This window comes from Larimichthys crocea, chromosome IX, assembly GCF_000972845.2.
Source record: "Larimichthys crocea isolate SSNF chromosome IX, L_crocea_2.0, whole genome shotgun sequence".
Lineage (NCBI taxonomy): Eukaryota > Metazoa > Chordata > Actinopteri > Sciaenidae > Larimichthys > Larimichthys crocea.
The window spans coordinates 966,355-986,598 of record NC_040019.1 but is presented as its reverse complement, the minus strand read 5'-3'; the positions used below and the strand labels follow the sequence as shown (position 1 = coordinate 986,598).

The following is a 20,244-nucleotide window of genomic DNA, read 5'->3' as shown; positions in this document are numbered from 1 at the left end:
AAATCATTTTCAATTATGTCACATCATGAATCAACCCTTCCTTTCTTGAAGCAGTTCAAACAAGGTAATTTAAAAAATATATTTGATTTAACTTAAGTACAAGAATTCAATAAACCCACAAAGAAACTTTTTTTAAAGTTTTCCTCGTAAAATCTAAATTTCAACTGCGAACAGATGTAATAATAAAAAAGAAACTTTCTGATTTAAACCTCCAATTTTAAACCAAATCATTAAATCACATCAATCTATGACATCATGTCATGACATCACCAGATGAGTGACCTCATCTCCAGTCAGTGAAGACATGAAGATGAAGATGGAGGACAAACAAACATTAAACTGATAAAGGTGGTTAAAAAAATGTGAGAAATACATTATCTTTTCATATTTTCTGCTATTTAATACTTTTACTTCAACACATTTCAGAAGAAAATACTGTATTTGTACTACATTTATCTGACAGCTGCAGATTCATATTAAAAACATTATATGAGGTATTAAAATCAGCTCCACCTCAAAACTCTGTTTACATCTTAATGCCTGGATAACAATAATTCAATAACAGTACATAATAATATTGTCATTTTGCAATAAAAGTACATTTTGCTGATCATATTTCTGTATTTTTAAATGACTTTTAATTACAAAGTGGTTTTTCCGCTGTGGTTTTGCTGCTTTTACTTCCACCTCTGCCTCCTCTGGTTCCGGTGCTGTTTAAAAACCCTGAGGAGATCCTGCATGTGTTGGCACCTGGAATCAGTTGCATGTTTTCATCCTGTAAGAAGAACCGGATCAAATCATATCCACACACACACAGATCATCTGACACCGCGTTTCTTTTCTTTCAGGTGGATTAAATTAAGAATATACAGCAGGTCATCAAGCAGCATCTCAGTTCTTCATTAATGATTTAGGGAAGATCAGAGGTGTCAAACTCTGAGGTGCTTTTTTTTTTTTTTCATTTTACGAAAAACATGAAACCAAACCCGGTTCATCTAACGCCTGAAATAAAGTGAACACTTAGTGGCTGCTGTATAATATGTGACATCTGCAATAATTAATCAAATGTATGAAAAGATTTAAGTCACATTTCCACAGCTTAAATCTTATTAATAAAACAGCGACAAACAGGTTTGGTTGATATAATAACTGTACGTGTTTGTCACAGCTCTGCTCCAAATGCAAATCTTTCACCTATTTTTTAATCAGTCTGTCGCTGATGCTTATTTTTATTTATTTATTATCCGTTCATGTACAGTAGGTGTGACTATTATGAATCCTCAAACCTCTCGCTGCCTCTGCTCAGCTGCAGCTAAACACTGTTAATAATTATGCGATAATAATTATGGGGAAATGGGGACAACAACAGTTGGTGGTGATTGGAGATGGTTTAGCTTTGCTATCAATTATTCCCAGTGGCCACTTTTAGTACTGCAGCAAAAAATTCCCCCCAAAAAGCACAAAAAGCATTTTCTCTCTAGACACCATTAATAAAGCAATAAAACAATTAAAAAAATCTAAAAATTGCATCAGACTTGGAAAGCTTGGTGTCTAAATGGAAACTAAATTCTTGAAATCTTTTGAATACTCTTACCAATACCAAGATCTTTTAAGTTCTAAAGTTCTGTCCAAGTTCACAATAATTATATCAACCTGGATTTAATTAGTCAAGTGTCAATCAAAGACCAAAATTAAACAGCATGTTCTTTATTTGGATCCCCATTAGCTTCCACAAAGTGGTCTCTAGTCTTCATGTTAGAAAGTCATTACAAACGTACAAAGCCCGGTTAATCAGTTTTATGCCGCCTACCTCGAGCTCTTCTAGTTCCTCCACAGAGAACTCCATCGCCATCTGGAAATAGGAGAAACTCAGCCGTCAATCTTTCAACGCCAACACATGTAGAACACCTGTGATAACCTGGTGGCGTTAGATTAAAACTCAAAAGCAGTCTTTAGTTAGTTTGATTGTTCGATTAAAGAAGAACTCCATCAAAGTGAGGTGCAAGGGTAGCAAAAAAGATGATTGAAAAAGTGCACTGCTAAATTGGTGTATTATAAACTGTAAAAACAGCTCAGTGTGGTGACTCCTGTCACCAACATCTTGACATTCCTGCGTCTGAAAATGGGCAGAGAACGAAGCCTGGTTATAAGCCACAGGTAAGGGCACCCACCTGTCAATCAAATCCTGCATAACTTTAAGCCTTAATATAATGTGAACAGGTGAGTTGTATATAAATTCACCCTCAGTACAGTTGTCATGAACGGGGAAATTAGCTACAGAGACCAAAACTGTTTTTTGTACCAGGCTGTAAACATGTTTATTTCTGCTGTGAAACATGGGGACTTATGGAGACTGACTCACTTCTGGAGCCAGCCTCAAGTGGACGTTTGAGGAACTGCCACGGAGGTTTCCGCTTGTTTTTTTTTTTGTCTTTTCAGCCTGTCCAGGTTACCTCTGTCTTGTTTTTCGTCCCCTTGGCACTGCATACAGTTTTGCAGTTAAACCAAAGAGTCGTGTTCCTTTGTGGGATTAGAGATTTAACACAATAAGGAAAAACAAAGAAAGCTTGAAAATATAAACACAAGTTATGTAGCAGAAATCTGATTCGTGAATCGTGACCCTTCAGATTTAGAATCTCTTGATCCACTGTTAACCTACTGTAAAAACAAAAACACACTCTTGACTAATGTCAGATTTCTATTCAAAATATTGAAGATGAATCCTTCATAATAATAAATCTTAAAGCATGCAGCATGTGCAGGGCTTCCGTGATGTCTGGGTGTGTTTTCTAATCACAAAGACGAAGCACTCGGGGGGGGGCGGGGAAGCACGGCGATAAAGATTTTTGTAGTCTAGCGACAGATGTGAAATAATATTACATAAATGTAATAATTTGTTTCACTATCACCCAGGTTAATTAGTTTGTGGAAATGGGTAACCTATTTCTCATTGGGTAATTTGTCACACACTGACGAGGTAGCCAATCAGTGACCCTGCTGTTGGTGGGATCATTTCTCCCAGAATGCTGTGCAGCGAGTGTGTCGCTGGAAAATGTGCGAGCGAGCCAATGTTTACCTCCTATTTATTCCACACAAATAAATGAAATCAGTCAATAAACCATCCAAGGGTGAATATGGCTCTCTCTATCCTGGATTATGAATGAGAGCTCATTAATTTTCCTGTGTGTGTGTGTGTGTGAGAAAGAAAGAGACCATTTGTGTGTGTGTGTGTGTGTGTACATGCATGTGTGTGCATATGTTTTTTTGTGTTTATGCCCACATGTTTATATTTATTTGAGATATTGACTTGAAATTATGTGAATTTATATCAGGACACTGTTAGAAATCAAAGCAAACAGGTGCAAAAGGTTTATCTTAACCAAATAATAATAAAAAATAATAATAGTTTGACATTTGGGGAAATAAGCTGATTTGTCTTCTTGGCGTGAATTAGACGAGAAGATTGAACCAATGGAAGTTAGCTTAGCTTAGCATAAAGACTGGAAACAGAGGGAAACGGCTAGCCTGACTCTGTCAGCACCAACGAATATGTTAGACGTTATTTATTTACAAAACTAGAAATAATCCCACACATGACCCTTGTGATTTGGCGGCTCTAGCTTGAAGCCTCGTGTTAACTTTGGTTGAATTTAAATTTGCACACACCAAGCTCAAACTCCACCTGCCAAGAGTTAAACGAGAAGATACCAACCTTTAATTATGAAGCTAGAGCCAGTAGTTATCTTAGCATAAAGGGATCTATTAAGAGAGAATGGTGACAAACCAGGCAACCAAAAGCTGTTTTAATGTACATATATTTAAAAATGTGGCCCTATCCTTTAGGAAACAGTTACTGGAGCTGATTTTATGAATGTGAACATCTTTAGGTTACACATCACATCGTTACTGACAGAAAAAAAATAAAAAATCCTTTTGGATTTTGGAGGTAGAGATATGTTGGTGGCTTCACATCCACGTTATGAATCCAAATTCATGAGAAGTTTAATTTTATTTGACAGGCAGAGTCTCGGAGCGTCTTGGTGATTGTTATGCCAGATGGCGGCGAGAAGATTCCATTTGAAGGTTTTATTAATTTTGGTTAAAAACGGAGAGAGGTTCGCCCGTTCGATGCCGTCTTTGCTCTCTCTCGCTGACGAGGCTGACTGACATCTCGCTGCTCCCTCCATTTGTCATTGTTTGAAAAGGTCTTAATTGTATTACATGCAAATGAAGAGATTTGATTTTTGCCCATTATCTATTCATAAGAGAAAATGAACAGAACATTAGTGGGTCACTAAACGAGGGGAGGGAGGAGTAAGGAAGGGAGGGAGGGAGAGGGAAGGGAAGGAGGTGGCGAGAGACAGACAGTGATGATCAGTTAAACAGAGAGGAAGATGATAGAGAGTAAAAGAGAACTGGCAGCTTCGCATTACTGTGTCTGCATGTCTTCGAACTTTTTGGGATTTGTACAAAAACAATCTTTCCATCCGCTCGTTTAAAGTGTGTGTGTGTGTGTGTATGTAAGAGGTCAAGGCTGATAATTAACCTATGATGACTGAAACACAGCAATTACAGTCAAACCCATGTGACAAATCAAAGTGACAAGCTTGAATACACTCAGACATCTTTCCTGGTCAGCCTTAGACCATGATCCTCTGGATTATGGGCCATATATATTCTAATCAGACCCGCGTCCACTCTGTTTTAATCGGGTCTTATAGCGTGTAGTGTCACCGTACAAGTTTAAAGAATCAGTTAAGAAAACAAAGATATTTTTCATTATGAAAAGCTGGGACAGCGATTCTGCTGTTGAATTTTTAAAAGTTATTTTTCATTTTGACGCGGACACAAAAAAAAAAAGGAAATAAAGAATCAATCCACCTCCGTCGTACCTGTGTGGAGACAGATGTTTGAAATCATGCAAATTAAAAACCTTTTCTGTTCAGTCTAATTGAATGGCTTGATACCAGCAGAGGACAGGAAGTGAGAAATGACTGTGCAGATTTTTCAAGTTTGAAGCGTTTCAAAGTCCAACAATCGGGATAAGAAAGAATTGCTGATTGAAAATCAAACCAAGCACAATCACTCAACTACTTTTGTCATTTTACATGTAAACCCACCATGAATCCCTTTGATGAGTCTGAAAGTGTGCATTGTTTTCCCCATTTAAAGATCGTTCCATCTCAGCCTTGTTCTATGATTGCAGGTTTGTCGCCATTTTAAGCAGGTATCCGCCTTTTTACAATCGAAGACAACATGTCATGTGAGCTTGTTCCTCTTAATCAAACTGAAACTTTGAGTCATTTGCAGTTTCTGTGCTGCAAAGAGGGAACTGACACGACCCACCTCTTCTCTTTGGCTTTTAACACCAGGTTGATTTTATGTGTATGCATGCATTTTGTTATTTACGTATTTATTCTTGTCTGTTTTTATTTATTTTATCTAGTGCCTTTTATTCATTTTTTTTATTGTTTTCTATCTTTTTATCATCTACTTGATGTTTTGTTGTGTTTCTATAGTGTTTTTTTTTATTGTGTTCTATTGTATTGTGCAGCACTTTGGAAACCCTGTGTTTGCTAAAATCGTGCTATATAAATAAAGTGGATTGGATTGGATTAGGACACCCAGTTCATCTGTGCAACTTTAACTGCTGAAGTGAAGCTTCAGCTGAACTTTTGAATGCTTGCACAGATCTTCATCGTGGTGGAGGAGCCATCAATAACTGAATCAAGGCACTGGGCATGTGAATATTTAAGTACAATAAAGATAAGGTTGGTAATATTTACTGTGTCACATGCCCGCTCACTACAATGAAGCACTACAGTTGATTGAATCTCACATACAACAGCAGAAAATTCTCACTATTACACCAAATATACAAAAATAATCCACAACAAATATTCTATTTACTTCAGTTTGAGTAATATTTGCTAAAAAACTATAGAAACCTTATATTTGTGAAAGATTTCGTACAAAGAATGGACTTTGGATTGACAAGAAGTTGAAAAATATTGAACATATTGCTAATTGATGACGTAAAAAAATAAGGGAGAAGCCACATTTGTGTAAAGAAACAGGGCAAACCCTGTATATCATCAGCTCGTGAAGCTGCTACCTTGTGCGTTGAGGTCTGAGTGCAGATCCCATGTGAGGCAGAGGCCACGCTAGGTAAAGCAGAACACAGTGAAAGCCTGATGAAGAGGGACAGTGAAGTGTGTTGGTCAAGAATGAGACTCTCTCTTCTACAAGACCCCTCCGAGCAGCGAGGGAGGGAGCCTGTTATTGAATACTGTTGTTGGTCCATTGTTAAATTACAGCTTAATTCCTTTTCCATCATCATAACCATTTGTTTTCCTTACAGGGTGGAGATAGGGGGGATGAGATCAGGCACTATAGCGGAGGAAGAGTTTTTTTTTTTGTTGTTGCTCTGACTCTGGTCTTTAGTGCTGCGAGTGTTTTGGTGGCCATCGCATCATGACTTCACCTCTTAGCTGATTCCTGCCATTGGTCATATTTGACACCTCGTCTAGAGCAGGCCCGAGGCCGCTATGCTCGGGAACTGCTTACCTTTTTCTTCTACTTCTTCCCACTGAACTCACCTGTTTCTTTAATAAATTCTCTTTACTTTCATCCTATAATGCGTTTTTTCCCACCTTATTTCTTGGCACCATCCTCGCCTCGTTGCATTTTATTGGGTCGTTTGGTCCCTCACTTTGGTCGAGACTGAAACATTTCAACTGTTGGATGGATTCTCATAAAATTCGGTACAAACATTCACTGTGCCCAGAGGAAGAACCGTATTTGCTTCTGCGATTTTCAGATTTTTCGTCAAACGCTAACAATTAATGAATGAATTGCAGTAGAACTACAGATATTCATGGTTACCAGATGATGTATCCTACTGACTTTTCCTCTAAAGCCACACCACAGTTGTGGTTTTGTTTGTTAGACTATTGGTCTCGACTGAAATTTCTCTGCAACCATTTGAGGAATTGCTATGAACTTATTAAGATGTTCAATGTGCCCAGAGGATGAATCCTGATGATTTTCAATCCAATAATGAGGTTATCATGTGTGTTGATTGCTTTGGAATTTGGTACAAACATTCACTGTGCCCAGAGGATGAATCCTAATTACATCTGTGATTCTCTCAACGAATGGATTGGTGCCTAACTACAGATATTCATGGTTACAGATGATGTATCATATTGACTTTTCTTCTCTGGTCACCACAGTATGTTGATATATTGGTTGATGGGTTCATCATTGATGAACTGGAACATCTCAACAACTTATGGAGATATTGTGGTGAATTTGTACAAAGATTCATTGTGCCCAGAGGATGATCCTGTTAATTTGATGATCTCTCTGACCTTTTTAATCCCATTTGACCATCACCGAGTCAAACTTTTAATGTGGTTTATGCTCAAATACCTGCAAAACTAATGAGATTCAATCAGCCTCGGCTGTACCTTGTGTTTAGTTCTAATTAGTGAATGTAGAATACTGACACACTAGATGCACATGGTGGTTAAACATTAGCCACTTCATTATGAGCATGTTGGCATGCTGACATTCAGCTCCAAGCACCACTGAGCCTTAAATCCAGCCTCTCCCTCCTGCAGTCTTGTTGCTTTTGCACCTGAATCTCCTTCCGTCACCCCCTTTTTGAATTATTCTACGCCGACTCCAAACACTTCTCTAGAGTCTACATATTTGACCTATTCATTCAGACATCTGACACATAGTTAAACAAACAGAGCATCACCCATCCCCAAATCTAAAACCCATTCACTCCACCTCAACCAATCCCTCTCCCTAACCCTCCTCCTCCTCTCTAGCTGCCCTTGAGCTTTTCTATTACCGCATGGAAAGCACCTCGCAGCCCCTGACAAGCGCGGCGGATCGACACTAAATCAGAAATCAGTGCCAGCCGCAGATCTGAGCCACCATGAAGGTCACAGGCCCTACACTGCGTGTCGTCTCAATCGGGGGAGCAGGAGTAGACACAGCTAGGGTGATGTGTGACTGTGTGTGTGTGTCTGTGTGTGTGTGTGTGTGTGTGTGTGTGTGTGTGTGATATATGTGTGTTAACAGCAGAGACACAGAGAGAAGGAGAATGAAGGAGGAGCAGGTCAACATGAATGCAGAAGTCATGGGAAGGAAACAAGAAAACATGCAGTGAAATCATGCAAGAGAGTCGAACAAATGATTTGATTTTGCCCTCGAAGAATTATACCAATGATTTAGATCAATTCAAGGCAAAGCTACCTGGATTCACCTGTTTAATGGAGGTTTGAACCTTACCTCATGGGATTGTTACACACTGCCATCTAGCTGTAAAAAGGAGAATAACACCTATAAACACATGATCAGCAGATCACCCTGTTGTTGAGCTGCACTGTGCAAAGAATGTGTTTTTATATGTATCTGCTAAAAGGGGGAAAGTTTCTCCGCTCTCAACTTAAATCTGTGTTTTGTTTCTCGTCCTCGCAAAGTTTGGAAGATAATCGGCTTTATGTTCCAATAAATCAGCTTCCTCTCTCCTCCAGGTCTTGAGATTGAGATTGTGCTGAGTTTAACAGGTTTGACTCGATAACCTGAAACTCTTACATATGTTTGTTTGTTTGTTTTTGTAGTTATAAAGACTGATACAACCTTGTACGTCTTTGTCAAGAAAGATCGGTGATGCAGTAATTTCCTAAACATTACATATAACATAAAGAGCTACAACAATGAGTCGATTAAATGTCAGCTTTTAAATTAATCGACAACTATTTTGATCAATCACTTGTTTTGAGTTATTTCTTTTGAAAAAAATGTCAAAATTCTCCGATTCACATGTGAATATTTTCTGGTTTCTTTCCTCTATGACAGTAAACTGAAAGCAGCCCTAACTCTGTATTTAATAACTATATCTTCTTGCCTGTAATCTCTGATGTATGTTGTGTATTTATGTCAGTGTTACTTTATACTTTTAATTATTATTCTTTCACAGCTCTGTGATGAAAGGCTTTCAAAAGATTACACCTAGACGTAAAGACTTTTAACCTGGATGAAGAGAACTGCTGCATCAGACCAGACGTTACAATAAAATCACATTAAATAAGAACACGTGCAAACATTAACATTGGTCACACAGTTAAAACTTACAAAGATTCAAAGGCGTTCATGCAATCAATAACAACAACAACACGTCACAAACATACTAATAAAGCAGAATACCAGAGAAAGTGCGGCTGTGAAAGTTGTAAACTCTGATTGAGTCTGACTTTGTGTCAGTTAAAACTGGAAACACTGTTTACATATTCATAGTTTCTAGATTTTCAAAGAAGGGAGAAGCAGAAAATGTAATTTGAAGACTTTCTGACGAGGTAACTGCACTTTTTTTGTGCAAAAATATTACACTGGGGAACACAGTTTTTGTTGAGTTTGGTCTGACAGCTGTGTTTAACTAATTTTTAGGTGCGGAATCCAAAACTGATCTCAGTTTTTCTCTATCACGTCAAGTTTTTGAACTATAGGATCCCGGTTTTCTTAAAAAATATGAAAAATACTGTACTTAACAGTCTGTTCCATGATCCTTTTGCTCTCGACAAACCATGGGGATACCAAATGCCAACTTTTCACATGTTCATTTGGTCCACATCCGTAAACTCCACACACTGCTCGCACACTTTGTCTTGATCACCGAGTTTTACTTCAAAATATGCAAAATATGCTTGTGTTTGACAAACGCACTGATGTTTGCTTTGCTCTGACTTGGAATGGTGAAACTAGCACAAATACAGCAAAAGGAGTCAGGGTTGTTTAGACATTTACGACGAGAAGTAGCAGGAGCAGACATGATATAAAGGAAATATAAAACACTAAGATCGAATAGTTATTTCTATTTTATTGTATTTTATTTTAATTATACCTTGCAGTTCTTATTTATGTCATGGTCACTTATTTTTGTAATTACTATTTATATTATGGTCACTTTCTTTGCAAAATTACTTACACTATGGTCACCTTTACACTACAATACTCTTTATATATCGTGCCACTTTTCAAGACTTCTGTCTGTTTATTGTGTGGTGGGATAAATAAAGTATCTATCTAATCTAATCTACAAGCTTTGAAAACTACAAAAACAGCATCAAACCAAACAGAATTTACAGCAGTATGCCCATGGTGACAAGGTGAAGAGAACAGCCAGCACAGATCCTCTTCATTCTACTATGCCGGCTTTCTGTCTGCAGATATTGACAGTACTGACCTATTGGGAGCTAAACCCCAGATAGCAAAAATCTTTTGGCTTCGCTTTGGCCCAAATCTGGCTTGTCATTTTGGCAAGGTTATGGGTGGATGTCTGAATTAGGAAAGCCCAAATCATACCAAAAGGGAGCCAAAATTCACCCAAAACAAATTGTGGACTTCCAATATGTAGCCATAAATGTACCAGAAGAGCCACAAATCAGCTGTTCTTCTCTTCTGGCTTGTCATAAACATGCCTTAACTCAGCCATATATTGCTGGTGCCTCCTTATCTATTATGGATAACCCTAATCCAGTGGTTCTTAACCTGGGTTCGATCGAACCCTAGGGGTTCTGTGAGAGTCGGTCTCAGGGGTTCGGTGGAGCCTCCGCCCTGGAATTTTTTATACCATTTGTTACAACATATCTTTGTGAGCAATCGTTTTCGAGGATGCTGGACATAAAAACTAAGAAAAGGAACAGACTCTGCTGTGAAAATGACATGAGACTGGCACTTGCCAAGGTGAAGCCACGCATATCTGAACTGGTCTCTCAAAGGCAACAGCAGAAGTCACACTGAGGTAAGTTGTTGTGAGTTCATGCACTGTGTTGGTTTTGTTATTTGAACAAGGTGATGTTAATGCACGGTTCATTTTGTGCACCAGTAAAAAAAAATCATATTTTATTTTTTACTAAAGAAGGGTTCGGTGAATGAGCATATGAAACTGGTGGGGTTCGGGACCTCCAACAAGGTTAAGAACCACTGCCCTAATCATACCACAGTTAAGCCAAAAGGCTTTCTTAATGCCAAAAATACCAAATATATGCCATAATACAGCCAAAACATTTGCTCTCACTGCACAAACAAGTTGCCAATTTTAGTTTTAATCAGCTCAAATTGTCCCCAGTGTTATTAAAGCGAGGTATTTCTGTTAGTTTCTGAGCTACACAGGTATAATATTGCAGGTAAACGTCGTGCACTTCCCTAAAAAGCTGCACAGAAAGTCAAACTCACTGACCTCGACGAATCGTGTCCGCGCAAAGCTTCCGTAGAGTCACATGAGCGGTTTGTTGTTGTTGTTGTCGTAAAATTCACGTTTTATATATTTTTAATAACACACAGCTGACTTACAGGTCGCTGTTTGTCCTCAGCTTTATCTAGAAACCATCCGGAAGCTGAAATCTTCTTCCCGAAGGCGGGAAACGGTTTGTTATGCTAACGGCGGCTACATGCTACATGCTAAGCTATGTTTGTAGCTTGTAGCTTCCGGAGGAAAATAAACATTTAAACACTTTTAAACCTTTTTAAACCTTTTTAAACCTTTTTAAACCTCAAGGCTTCACCTCGTCCCTTCACTTACCGTCGGTCACCGGTGACAGGAGTCATGTTCCGGTGGATTCTCGGCGGTCGAGAGGCTCAGGGCTCAGCCGAGGTGAGAGCTAATGTTTTTAGCTTTGTTATTATTAATATTTATGATTACTGTGTCTGTAATCTTCATCTGTTTGTGCTGCACAGTAACTAAATACACGTCCTTAAGTATCCTCATTACATCAGAGTACCTGTACTCGAGGGAAATGTTGTATTTTTATATGTATTTGTATGTTTATTGTGTAGTTGTGCTACACTTTCCTCTGCTGCTGTAACAACAGGATGAATAAAGTATATTTAATCTAATCTAATGTAATCTATTACTCCATTACATACATGTCAGATTGTGTCAGATGTACTGTGACAATAAAAATATAAATATCTGTATGAATACAGCAGTTTCCCAGCAGTGAGGTTGTCATGAGGTCAGGATTTCAAACTTTGATACAATACTAGTAAAAAAAACATTTAATACCACTCAGATACTTCAGGTACGACAAAAACAACAAAACAAAACTGTGTTCAGACTTATAACATGAGGTCAGAGACAGATTCAGTCTCTGATCATCAGTTATATCAACATTATTTTATTCAGATACTGATGTAGTAGTACTCTTCACGACAGTACTCTGATGTAGTAGTACTTCATGACAGTATTCTGATGTAGTAGTACTTCACGGCAGTACTCTGATGTAGTAGTACTTCATGACAGTATTCTGATGTAGTAGTACTCTTCATTACAGTACTCTGATGTAGTAGTACTTCACGACAGTACTCTGGTGTAGTAGTACTCTTCATGACAGTACTCTGATGTAGTAGTACTTCATGACAGTACTCTGATGTAGTAGTACTTCATGACAGTATTCTGGTGTAGTAGTACTTCATGACAGTACTTTGATGTAATAGTACTTCATTACAGTACTCTTATGTAGTAGTACTTCACGACAGTACTCTGGTGTAGTGGTACTTCACGACAGTACTCTGCTGTAGTAGTACTTCACAACAGTACTCTGATGTAGTAGTACTTCACGACAGTACTCTGATGTAGTAGTACTTCACGACAGTACTCTGATGTAGTAGTACTCTTCACAACAGTACTCTGATGTAGTAGTACTTCACGACAGTACTCTGGTATAGTAGTACTCTTCACGACAGTACTCTGATGTAGTAGTACTTCACGACAGTACTCTGATGTAGTAGTACTCCTTCATGACAGTACTCTGATGTAGTAGTACTTCACGACAGTGAAATAATCAGGATCAGAAATACTTTAATAATCCCAGAAGGGAAATTATCTAATCTGATTTATTATCTGATCTAAACTGTGAAATAATTAAACACAAAAAAAAAAAGAGAATGGATCCAACAGATTGCCAAACGCAAAAACTAATTTAAAAAATAAATAAAACACCTCTGTAGACTTCGTTTTTACGTCCTGATCACTCACAGGTCTGATCCACTTTCACTGCAGCTGTTCTTAAATTCTGCTTTCTACCCTACAGGTCTTAATTTTTCTTCTTATTTGTTTCGTTGTTGTAGTTTTATGCGTTTTACTTTTCTTCTAATCTCTAGTTTTTCATGTTTTTACCTTAAGAACTGTTAGTTGTTGTCTGTTTCTGTATGAAAGGTGCTATAGAAATAAATAAAGTTGAAAATAAAACAGGAATCATTTCTTCTGGTACAGTCAGCTGATTTTCTTCCCTGTTGCGTTTCTTTTTCTTTCTAGTTTCTGCACATTCGATACCAGAGAATAACAGTTTTATTGTTTTTAACACATGGTATCAAAGTATCGATACTTTTGATCTTGCATAGCGAGTACTTTCTTTTAATATATGATATAAATATTGCCGGCTTCATATCTGTTGTTGTTCTCTGCACTTTTATTTCATTCTTAGATTTAATGTCACAGATCTAAAATGAGAATTTCATTTATTTTTATTTATTTTTTGATCTTTGACGTGCCATCTTATTAGTTCTTGATTACATGAATTTTTTTCCTTGTCTTTACTTTTATATATGTTTTTATTTTTTATTTTCAGGGATGCAGTCAAACATCGTTATCAGATGTCCGTCTGTTGTCTCATCAGCTTTGCGCTGGTTTTTCAAACATATTTTTATTGAACTTTTTTGCAAAGCATTTGTAGAAAGGAGCAACATAAAATATACATTAGTACACATACACATACATTAATAATAATAAAAAAGGGGGAGTTCAGGGAGCTTTGCGCTGGTCGAACGTTGCATCGATATCGTTATTGTTCTAGTGCGACACAGATCACTTTCCAATCTCTGTTTTGTTGTGCAGTATTAGATCGTTTGATCTCAGTGGAAACTGTCACTCCTTTCTGGCTTGGAACCAAAATTTGAATTTTATTTTTTACCAGTGTATTGTATTTAATGTTTATTGTATTGGTTTAAGGTAAAAATCTTAATCTGAATAGTAACTATAGCGACCGTTTAAGGGTAGTGAAGAAAAGAAAGTAGCGTAAAATTGAAACACCTAAATAAAAAAACATGTTTCCATGTTTCCTTGTTAATCAGAATTACAAATGTAATGTGCTGATAAAAGGAAGGAAATCTGTGAAATGGAGGTTTGAAGTATCAGAAAATGTAAACACCTTTTAAAATGTCCTTAAGTGGAATACGTGGTGAGTGAGTTAGTCTCCACCTCCGTCCGTCCGTCCGTCCGTCCGTCCCGCTCTGAAACTCCCGTCACCGCAGCCTGTTTCTGCTTCTCCCTCCTGTGTCTGCAGAAAAGCCCCGTGTTGTGCATCGGAGAGGAACAGCCCAAAAACTGCTTCACTGAGCTGCAGGTGCTGAAAGGACATTTTGACATTGTTCGATTTCTGGTGCAGATTGATGACTTCAGGTAAGCAGACCACAACCCCCCCTCCTCCTCCTCCTCCCCTCGCTCTCACTCTCTTTCTAACCTCTCTCCTCTCTACCCTTGGCTGGCCTCTATCCCCTCTGTGATTGACAGGAGATCCTCACCTACAGAAAACTTACAGAGCATGACAAGAGCCCAATCATCACCACCGTGTGATTGCGTGTGCGCGCACAGTACAGTACGACCAAAAAAGCCTTTTTAACGCTGTCCACACACACATAAAGGCTTCGCACCTGCTCTCCGCTCTCGGCTGCTTTGTGGAAGCATGCTGCACGCCGGCATGGTAGACTGGGTCTGCATAAGTGCTCAGATTGGGATTTATAACAGAACTAAGTGTGTGTGTGTGTGTTGTCGGGAGGTGGGGGGTTGCTTCACGCCTGGTCTCCTCCAGTAATAACCCCCCTCCTCTGGGTCTAGTCCTCTCCGCACACAGGTCCACAGTTGGGGGGCAAAGGCCAGAAAATTCTCTCCAGATTGCTTTTGAAGTCCGAAAATGTATCCTGGACAGTTCCTCTCTTCTCATTTTATCTCTCTGTTTTATCCAGCTCATCCTGTCTGTTGATTTTGGGAACAGGGCGTGTGGATGTGTCGAGGGTCAGAGGGCAAGTGAAGGTGGGAAGCCCCCAGGACAGATGTTTTTTTTAAAAGGATTTCTCAGGTGGAGATGGACCTACAGGAAATAATTCCTCACACAGATGGAGATTAACTCTACGCCTAACTCGACTCACTCATAACTTTCACCCTCTGCTTCCCAGATGCGCCTCGGCAGGGGACGACGGCCTCGTTCTGGTGTGGAATATCGAGGTAATGCATCGCGGGTCGATCGTTTCGCTGCTTTGTGAAATGGCAAACGACACAGTGGCACTAATTGCTTTTTTTTTTTCTTCTTCTTCTTCTTGGCCGTTAGACCGGGGAGAGGCTGCAGGAGCTGAGGGGCCATTCTCAGCAAATCACAGCCATAACCACCTTCACCTGTAATAATGGAGTCACGTCGCACACCTCGCTCATCACGGCCTCCTCAGACCGAAGTCTCAGTGTATCCTGATACAAACAAAGACATTTAAACACACTAAAACGAGTCACATGTTGTTTCTCAGTGATTTTCCTGAATGTTGTTCACCAGTTGTGGGATCCTGATACAGGCAACAGAGTTCAGACCATTTCAGACCTTCAGTCTCCTGTAAAGGTAACTGATGACTCGTAACATAAGTGGCATGGTGTCTCGTGGACGTGGTAACAAGAAATCAGTGACGTCTTCTCCTTCTATCGCACAAGATGCCAGATTAAATAAAATGAGCACTGTGCCCCCATCATGTCTGAATAAATTCAAGTTAGAGTCACGTGGATGTGTGAACGACCAATAAATTGAGTCCTCGTGCTGCAGAACCAACACTCAGAGGCGCTGAACAGCTTATTCCAGTTATTTATCTTGTTGATTTTGTAGAATATTTGTATAAAAATGATCTAAGAAAGTGACTCTAGGAGGATTTTCAACAGTGTGAACACTCGGTGTGTAGGTGACACTTTTATCCAAAGCAGCTTACAAAAGGAGAAACAATCAAAGCACAGTGTGACTCGGACATGTTAGTGCAGCGCTCACGTAGAATCTGGGAGAGATGTATCATGTCCAGTTGTTGGTAGTGTTGGAGTGGAGGTCCTCTCTGAAGAGCTGGAGGTCTTCAGGAGGTCTGTGAAGGTAGAGCCTGATCTGACCTGGTAGGACGTAGGCGACTGTATGAGGACGTTCAAGTAGGAGACTACTTTGTAGTCAGCGTTAGAGATTTGAAGAGAGATCACGCTGTTTGACTTCCTCGTGACGCATAAAAAAACATTTTATTCATTATATATCATACAACTGTCTACTGGATTTGATGTTTTCAGTGATAGTGCACTTCAGGATTTCATGTTGCACCTGCTTTCTCCATGAATCCCCGACAAGAACGCGTCTGATTCATCAGGCAAGCAAATCTTTTTATCCATAAAGATGGAAAAAGAAAGAAAGGGAAGTTTTCTGCAGGAACGCTCGCTCGGTTGCCGATAGAGAACAGATACAATGCGTCTCGGTCCTTCACGTTATCACGTCAAACTCCTGAGCAATTAACTTTGTGTTGGTGAGATATGCAACATACTAATTAAAATGTGTGACACTAAAGGTCGTCCTGACAGTTATGATTTAAGATAAAAATGGTAATTACCTCCTCGTGATCAGAGATTAAGGTTAATTGCAGCAGCTATAGGCTAATTATATTGTGTATATATGTTTTCTTTTCTTTGCTGATATTTTCTTTCTCAGTGTTTGCTGGTGCTGGAGCGGCTCGGCGTCTGGGTCTCCGGCGGGGAAGAACTGTGCGTGTGGAACAAAGACTTCCAGCTGCAGTGTCACAGACAGAACCACAGCGACACCGGTGAGCAGAGACACACTGTCACAATAAAGTGTTCGTGGGTCGACGACGCTGTTTGCACACACACTGATTAATGTTGTCGTCGCCGTTTTGGCCTTTTTGCAGGAATAACTGCTTTGATAGAGCTGCCCAAGAACTGCCTGGCAGCTGCAATGGATAAAGAGATCGGTGAGCGACAGAATCTGACGACACGGATGTTCAAAGTCACGAGCAGACAGATAAAAACACGTCTCTTCATTGCAGTGATCTACAGGCTGACGTTTTCCACGGATTCCTCTCTGTCGGTGGCTGAGATCCGCTGTCTGTCCGACCACCAGGACCAGATACGAGCTCTTATAAACGTCAACGGTGAGTCTCAGCTGTGAAAATCGAAGCGAGCGATCGTCGTACTCTTTATCACACACGCACACCATTTCCTCCTCAGACGGGCTCTTCGCCAGCGGTTCCCACGCGGGTGAGTTGATCCTCTGGGACGCCGTGGATTGGAACATCCTCGCCTACGAGCACATCCTGTGGGAGGAGTCGCAAACCTGCGCTCAGTCCGAAATCCGGCTGGCCGCTCCCAAACCCAGCGAGATGTCCATCCAGCATCTGACCACCAACGGGAAGGTGAGGAAGGAAAGACGGGGGCGAGCCGGCGTACCTGATGTGATCGTTGTCGTGATAAACGTTTGTGTGTTTTTGTAGCACATCCTCGCAGCCGTGGGCAGCGGCCTGTACGTGTACAGCGTTCTGACCAAGACGGTGGTGGCTTACAGGAAGGTCGCCCACGACTCTAATGTCTTACACACCATGCTGTTGTCCGACAGGTAATATATAAAAGTGTGACAGAAGATTAGAGCTGCAGAGTGATGTCTCTGTGAAGACCACATGAAGATGTAGAGTAGATCTGAAGCTGCATGTCTGCGACAACTTCAACCAAAAACAGATTTTTCCCATTTTTTTAGAATAAAAAGACATGAAATGATTCACAAAAACAAATATTATCAGAAAGTCTAAATAGAGTCAGTGCAGCTTCATCTCTTGTGACCCCTGTGTGCATCCTGACCTCCGTCGGTCTTGCCTGAATAGTGCAACAAGCATGCACTCCACTCGTCATCCACAGGAGTGCGCCGCTGCCCTCCTCATCTTCAAAATGTCCAGATCACGTAAACAGTTTTTTATATATTTGATATTTAGGGATGAAAATCAGACGAAGCCCTGCAGGACATGATTCATCAATCATCATCAGTTATTTATAACAAACGGTGACTGATTTAAATGATCGACTGGTTTGCATTAATGTTTTTGCACCGAGATGAATCGAAATGATCAGAAATCATAAAACACGGTTCAGTTTGATGAGATCTGATTTATGCGACAGAGGTTTCCTGTTATGAAGGACGCTGTGCTCTCTGTCCTAGCCACCAGGAATCCTCTATAAATCTGACAAATTTTGAAATCTTTGAATTCGAACTGAACTTTGTCAAACAGTCGAACTCGTTAGGTCACTTTGTGTTTGTGTGTAACCACGTTTAACTCGGCTCATCTGTAAATGATTCTTAATATCTGACTGTTCGTTTGGTTTGACTCACAGAAATCCTGAAGGTCCACGAACAAGACAAACAAAGTGTCCAGAGAACATTACCTGCATGTGTTTGTCCTGATGAATCTGATCCCAGACGTGTTGATACGCTGAATAACTGTGTGTGTCTGTTCCAGCGCGCTCATGTCCTGCTCTGAAGACGGCAGCGTGAGGATGTGGGAGATCCAGGACCTGCCTTTGCCGGCTGAACCAGCCTCTGCAGGTGACACACACACACACACACTCACACAAAACAAAACAAAACAAATGATTTCAGGTGTGATTTAAAATGCGACAGCGCGTAGTTCACACACAGAAGTAGACCGGTCTTCCCATTTCCTCTGGTGGATTACGTTCACTTCCATAAAAATATGAATCACAAAGTTCAAAGACGGGTGTAAATTGCACTGCACTCACACTTTTGTGTGTGTGTGTAGTAGTTGGGTGTGTTGATGTGTGGGTGGCGTGGAGGTGCATGTAATGCAGTCCAGATGTGGTGCTGTGTAAATCAAAGGGAAGTGTGCTGCAGCAGCACTCAGCGAGGCTTAAGTGGGGTGGTCTAAAGTTGAGCGTGTGTGTGTGTGTGTGTGTGTGTGTGTGTGTGTGTGTGTGTGTGTGTGTGTGTGTGTGTGTGTGGTCGCGCTGTCTTTGATGGTCTGGCTGTCTGCAGGCGATGTTGGCCGGAGAGTACACACTCTGCATCGTTCGCTAATCATCACCAAGGGGCAATTATTCGTCTGTCATTTAGTTTTAAGTCTCCAGGAAACCAGAAATCAATCACTCCCATCTCCTGTGGCCTTTTTTTTTTTTAAAGGAAGCGGCCCAGCTCGGTGTTTTTCCCGTAATCGTCGTCAGTCAGCTGCCTCCGTTGTGGAGATTTTGGGGAAAGCAAGAACTCAGAATGAGAAAGTGGGCACAAATAATGAGTCCACAGAGAAATATCACCCAACTTTGAAGTTCCTCTCAGCACTACAGAGCGTTTTAGTGTTTTTTAGCTCTTTGTTTTGGTTTTTGTATATCAGGACAAGCTGCAAGAACATCATTTAGAATCTAAAGTTATTTTTGCTGCCTTCTTTAATGTTTCATTCTCTGTTCACTGTCAGGGTTCTTCGGGATGTGGACTTTTGGCCGGTCGAACAAACAGACCGGTCCCCCGTCAAAAAAGGTCGTGGACGTCCCGAACATCAGGACGCTGGAGCTGACGGGCGATCTGATTGGACACTCGGGGGCGGTCCAGGTTTGATTTTTTTTTATTATTTATCTACAAACTCTTCTGCTTCAGACACGGCGTCGCAGTGTTTGCTTCATGAATCTCGTTTGCTCCTCCGTCAGATGTTTGTGAGCTTCAAGGACAACGCTTTGGTCACGTGCTCGACCGACCACCTGCTGATTCTGTGGAAGGACGGAGAGAGGCAGTCTCACCTGCGCAGCCTGGCACTTTTCCAAAAACTGGAGGAGAACGGAGGACTCTGACCTCCGACCCTCCAATGACTCGACTGCCTTAAAAAGGTGATGCTGTCACGCGATGTTGGTCCTAAATGATCTAAATCTACTGTGATGATTGTTGTTTGTCTCGTCATGATATGAATGTCGTCGTCGTTGCACTGAAAGTATTTAACTTAAATTAATTGTACATTAAAATGCCTCATCTCAGAAACAACGTGCATGTTCTTCAGAGTGTTTTCTCACTGTGACGTTGACGTGAAGTCAGACTCGTAATGCTGCAGACCTGTCAGGGATTCAGCAGGTATTCTGTTGGCGTCGGCCTCTGTCCCACTTTTCAG

The 20,244-nt window shown here is 40.3% G+C and overlaps 1 protein-coding gene and 1 long non-coding RNA gene across 3 annotated transcripts; one reads left to right on the top strand and one right to left on the bottom strand.

Annotated features, from left to right (window-relative positions):
* Positions 1–413: 413 nt before the first annotated feature.
* Positions 414–11,390, bottom strand: LOC113746437 (uncharacterized). The gene is made up of 3 exons (XR_003462863.1): positions 11,258–11,390; positions 1,811–1,852; positions 414–775 (listed from the first exon to the last, which is right to left on the bottom strand). It is a non-coding gene; the product is annotated as an uncharacterized LOC113746437 (long non-coding RNA).
* On the top strand, positions 11,260–20,120 carry wdr41 (WD repeat domain 41). Of its 2 annotated transcripts, XM_027282097.1 has the most exons (14): positions 11,260–11,444; positions 11,576–11,671; positions 14,361–14,476; positions 15,250–15,298; positions 15,402–15,530; positions 15,618–15,680; positions 16,788–16,899; positions 17,002–17,064; positions 17,140–17,244; positions 17,321–17,505; positions 17,584–17,705; positions 18,598–18,683; positions 19,564–19,697; positions 19,793–20,120. In XM_027282097.1, the coding sequence occupies exons 2-14, from the start codon at positions 11,624–11,626 to the stop codon at positions 19,931–19,933; spliced, it is 1,353 nt and encodes a 450-aa protein (XP_027137898.1). In that variant the 5' UTR covers positions 11,260–11,444; positions 11,576–11,623; the 3' UTR covers positions 19,934–20,120. The 2 variants fall into 2 exon arrangements, with proteins under 2 accessions (XP_027137898.1, XP_019120193.1); XM_019264648.2 differs by having other exon boundaries at positions 11,304–11,671.
* The last annotated feature ends 124 nt before the right edge of the window (positions 20,121–20,244 follow it).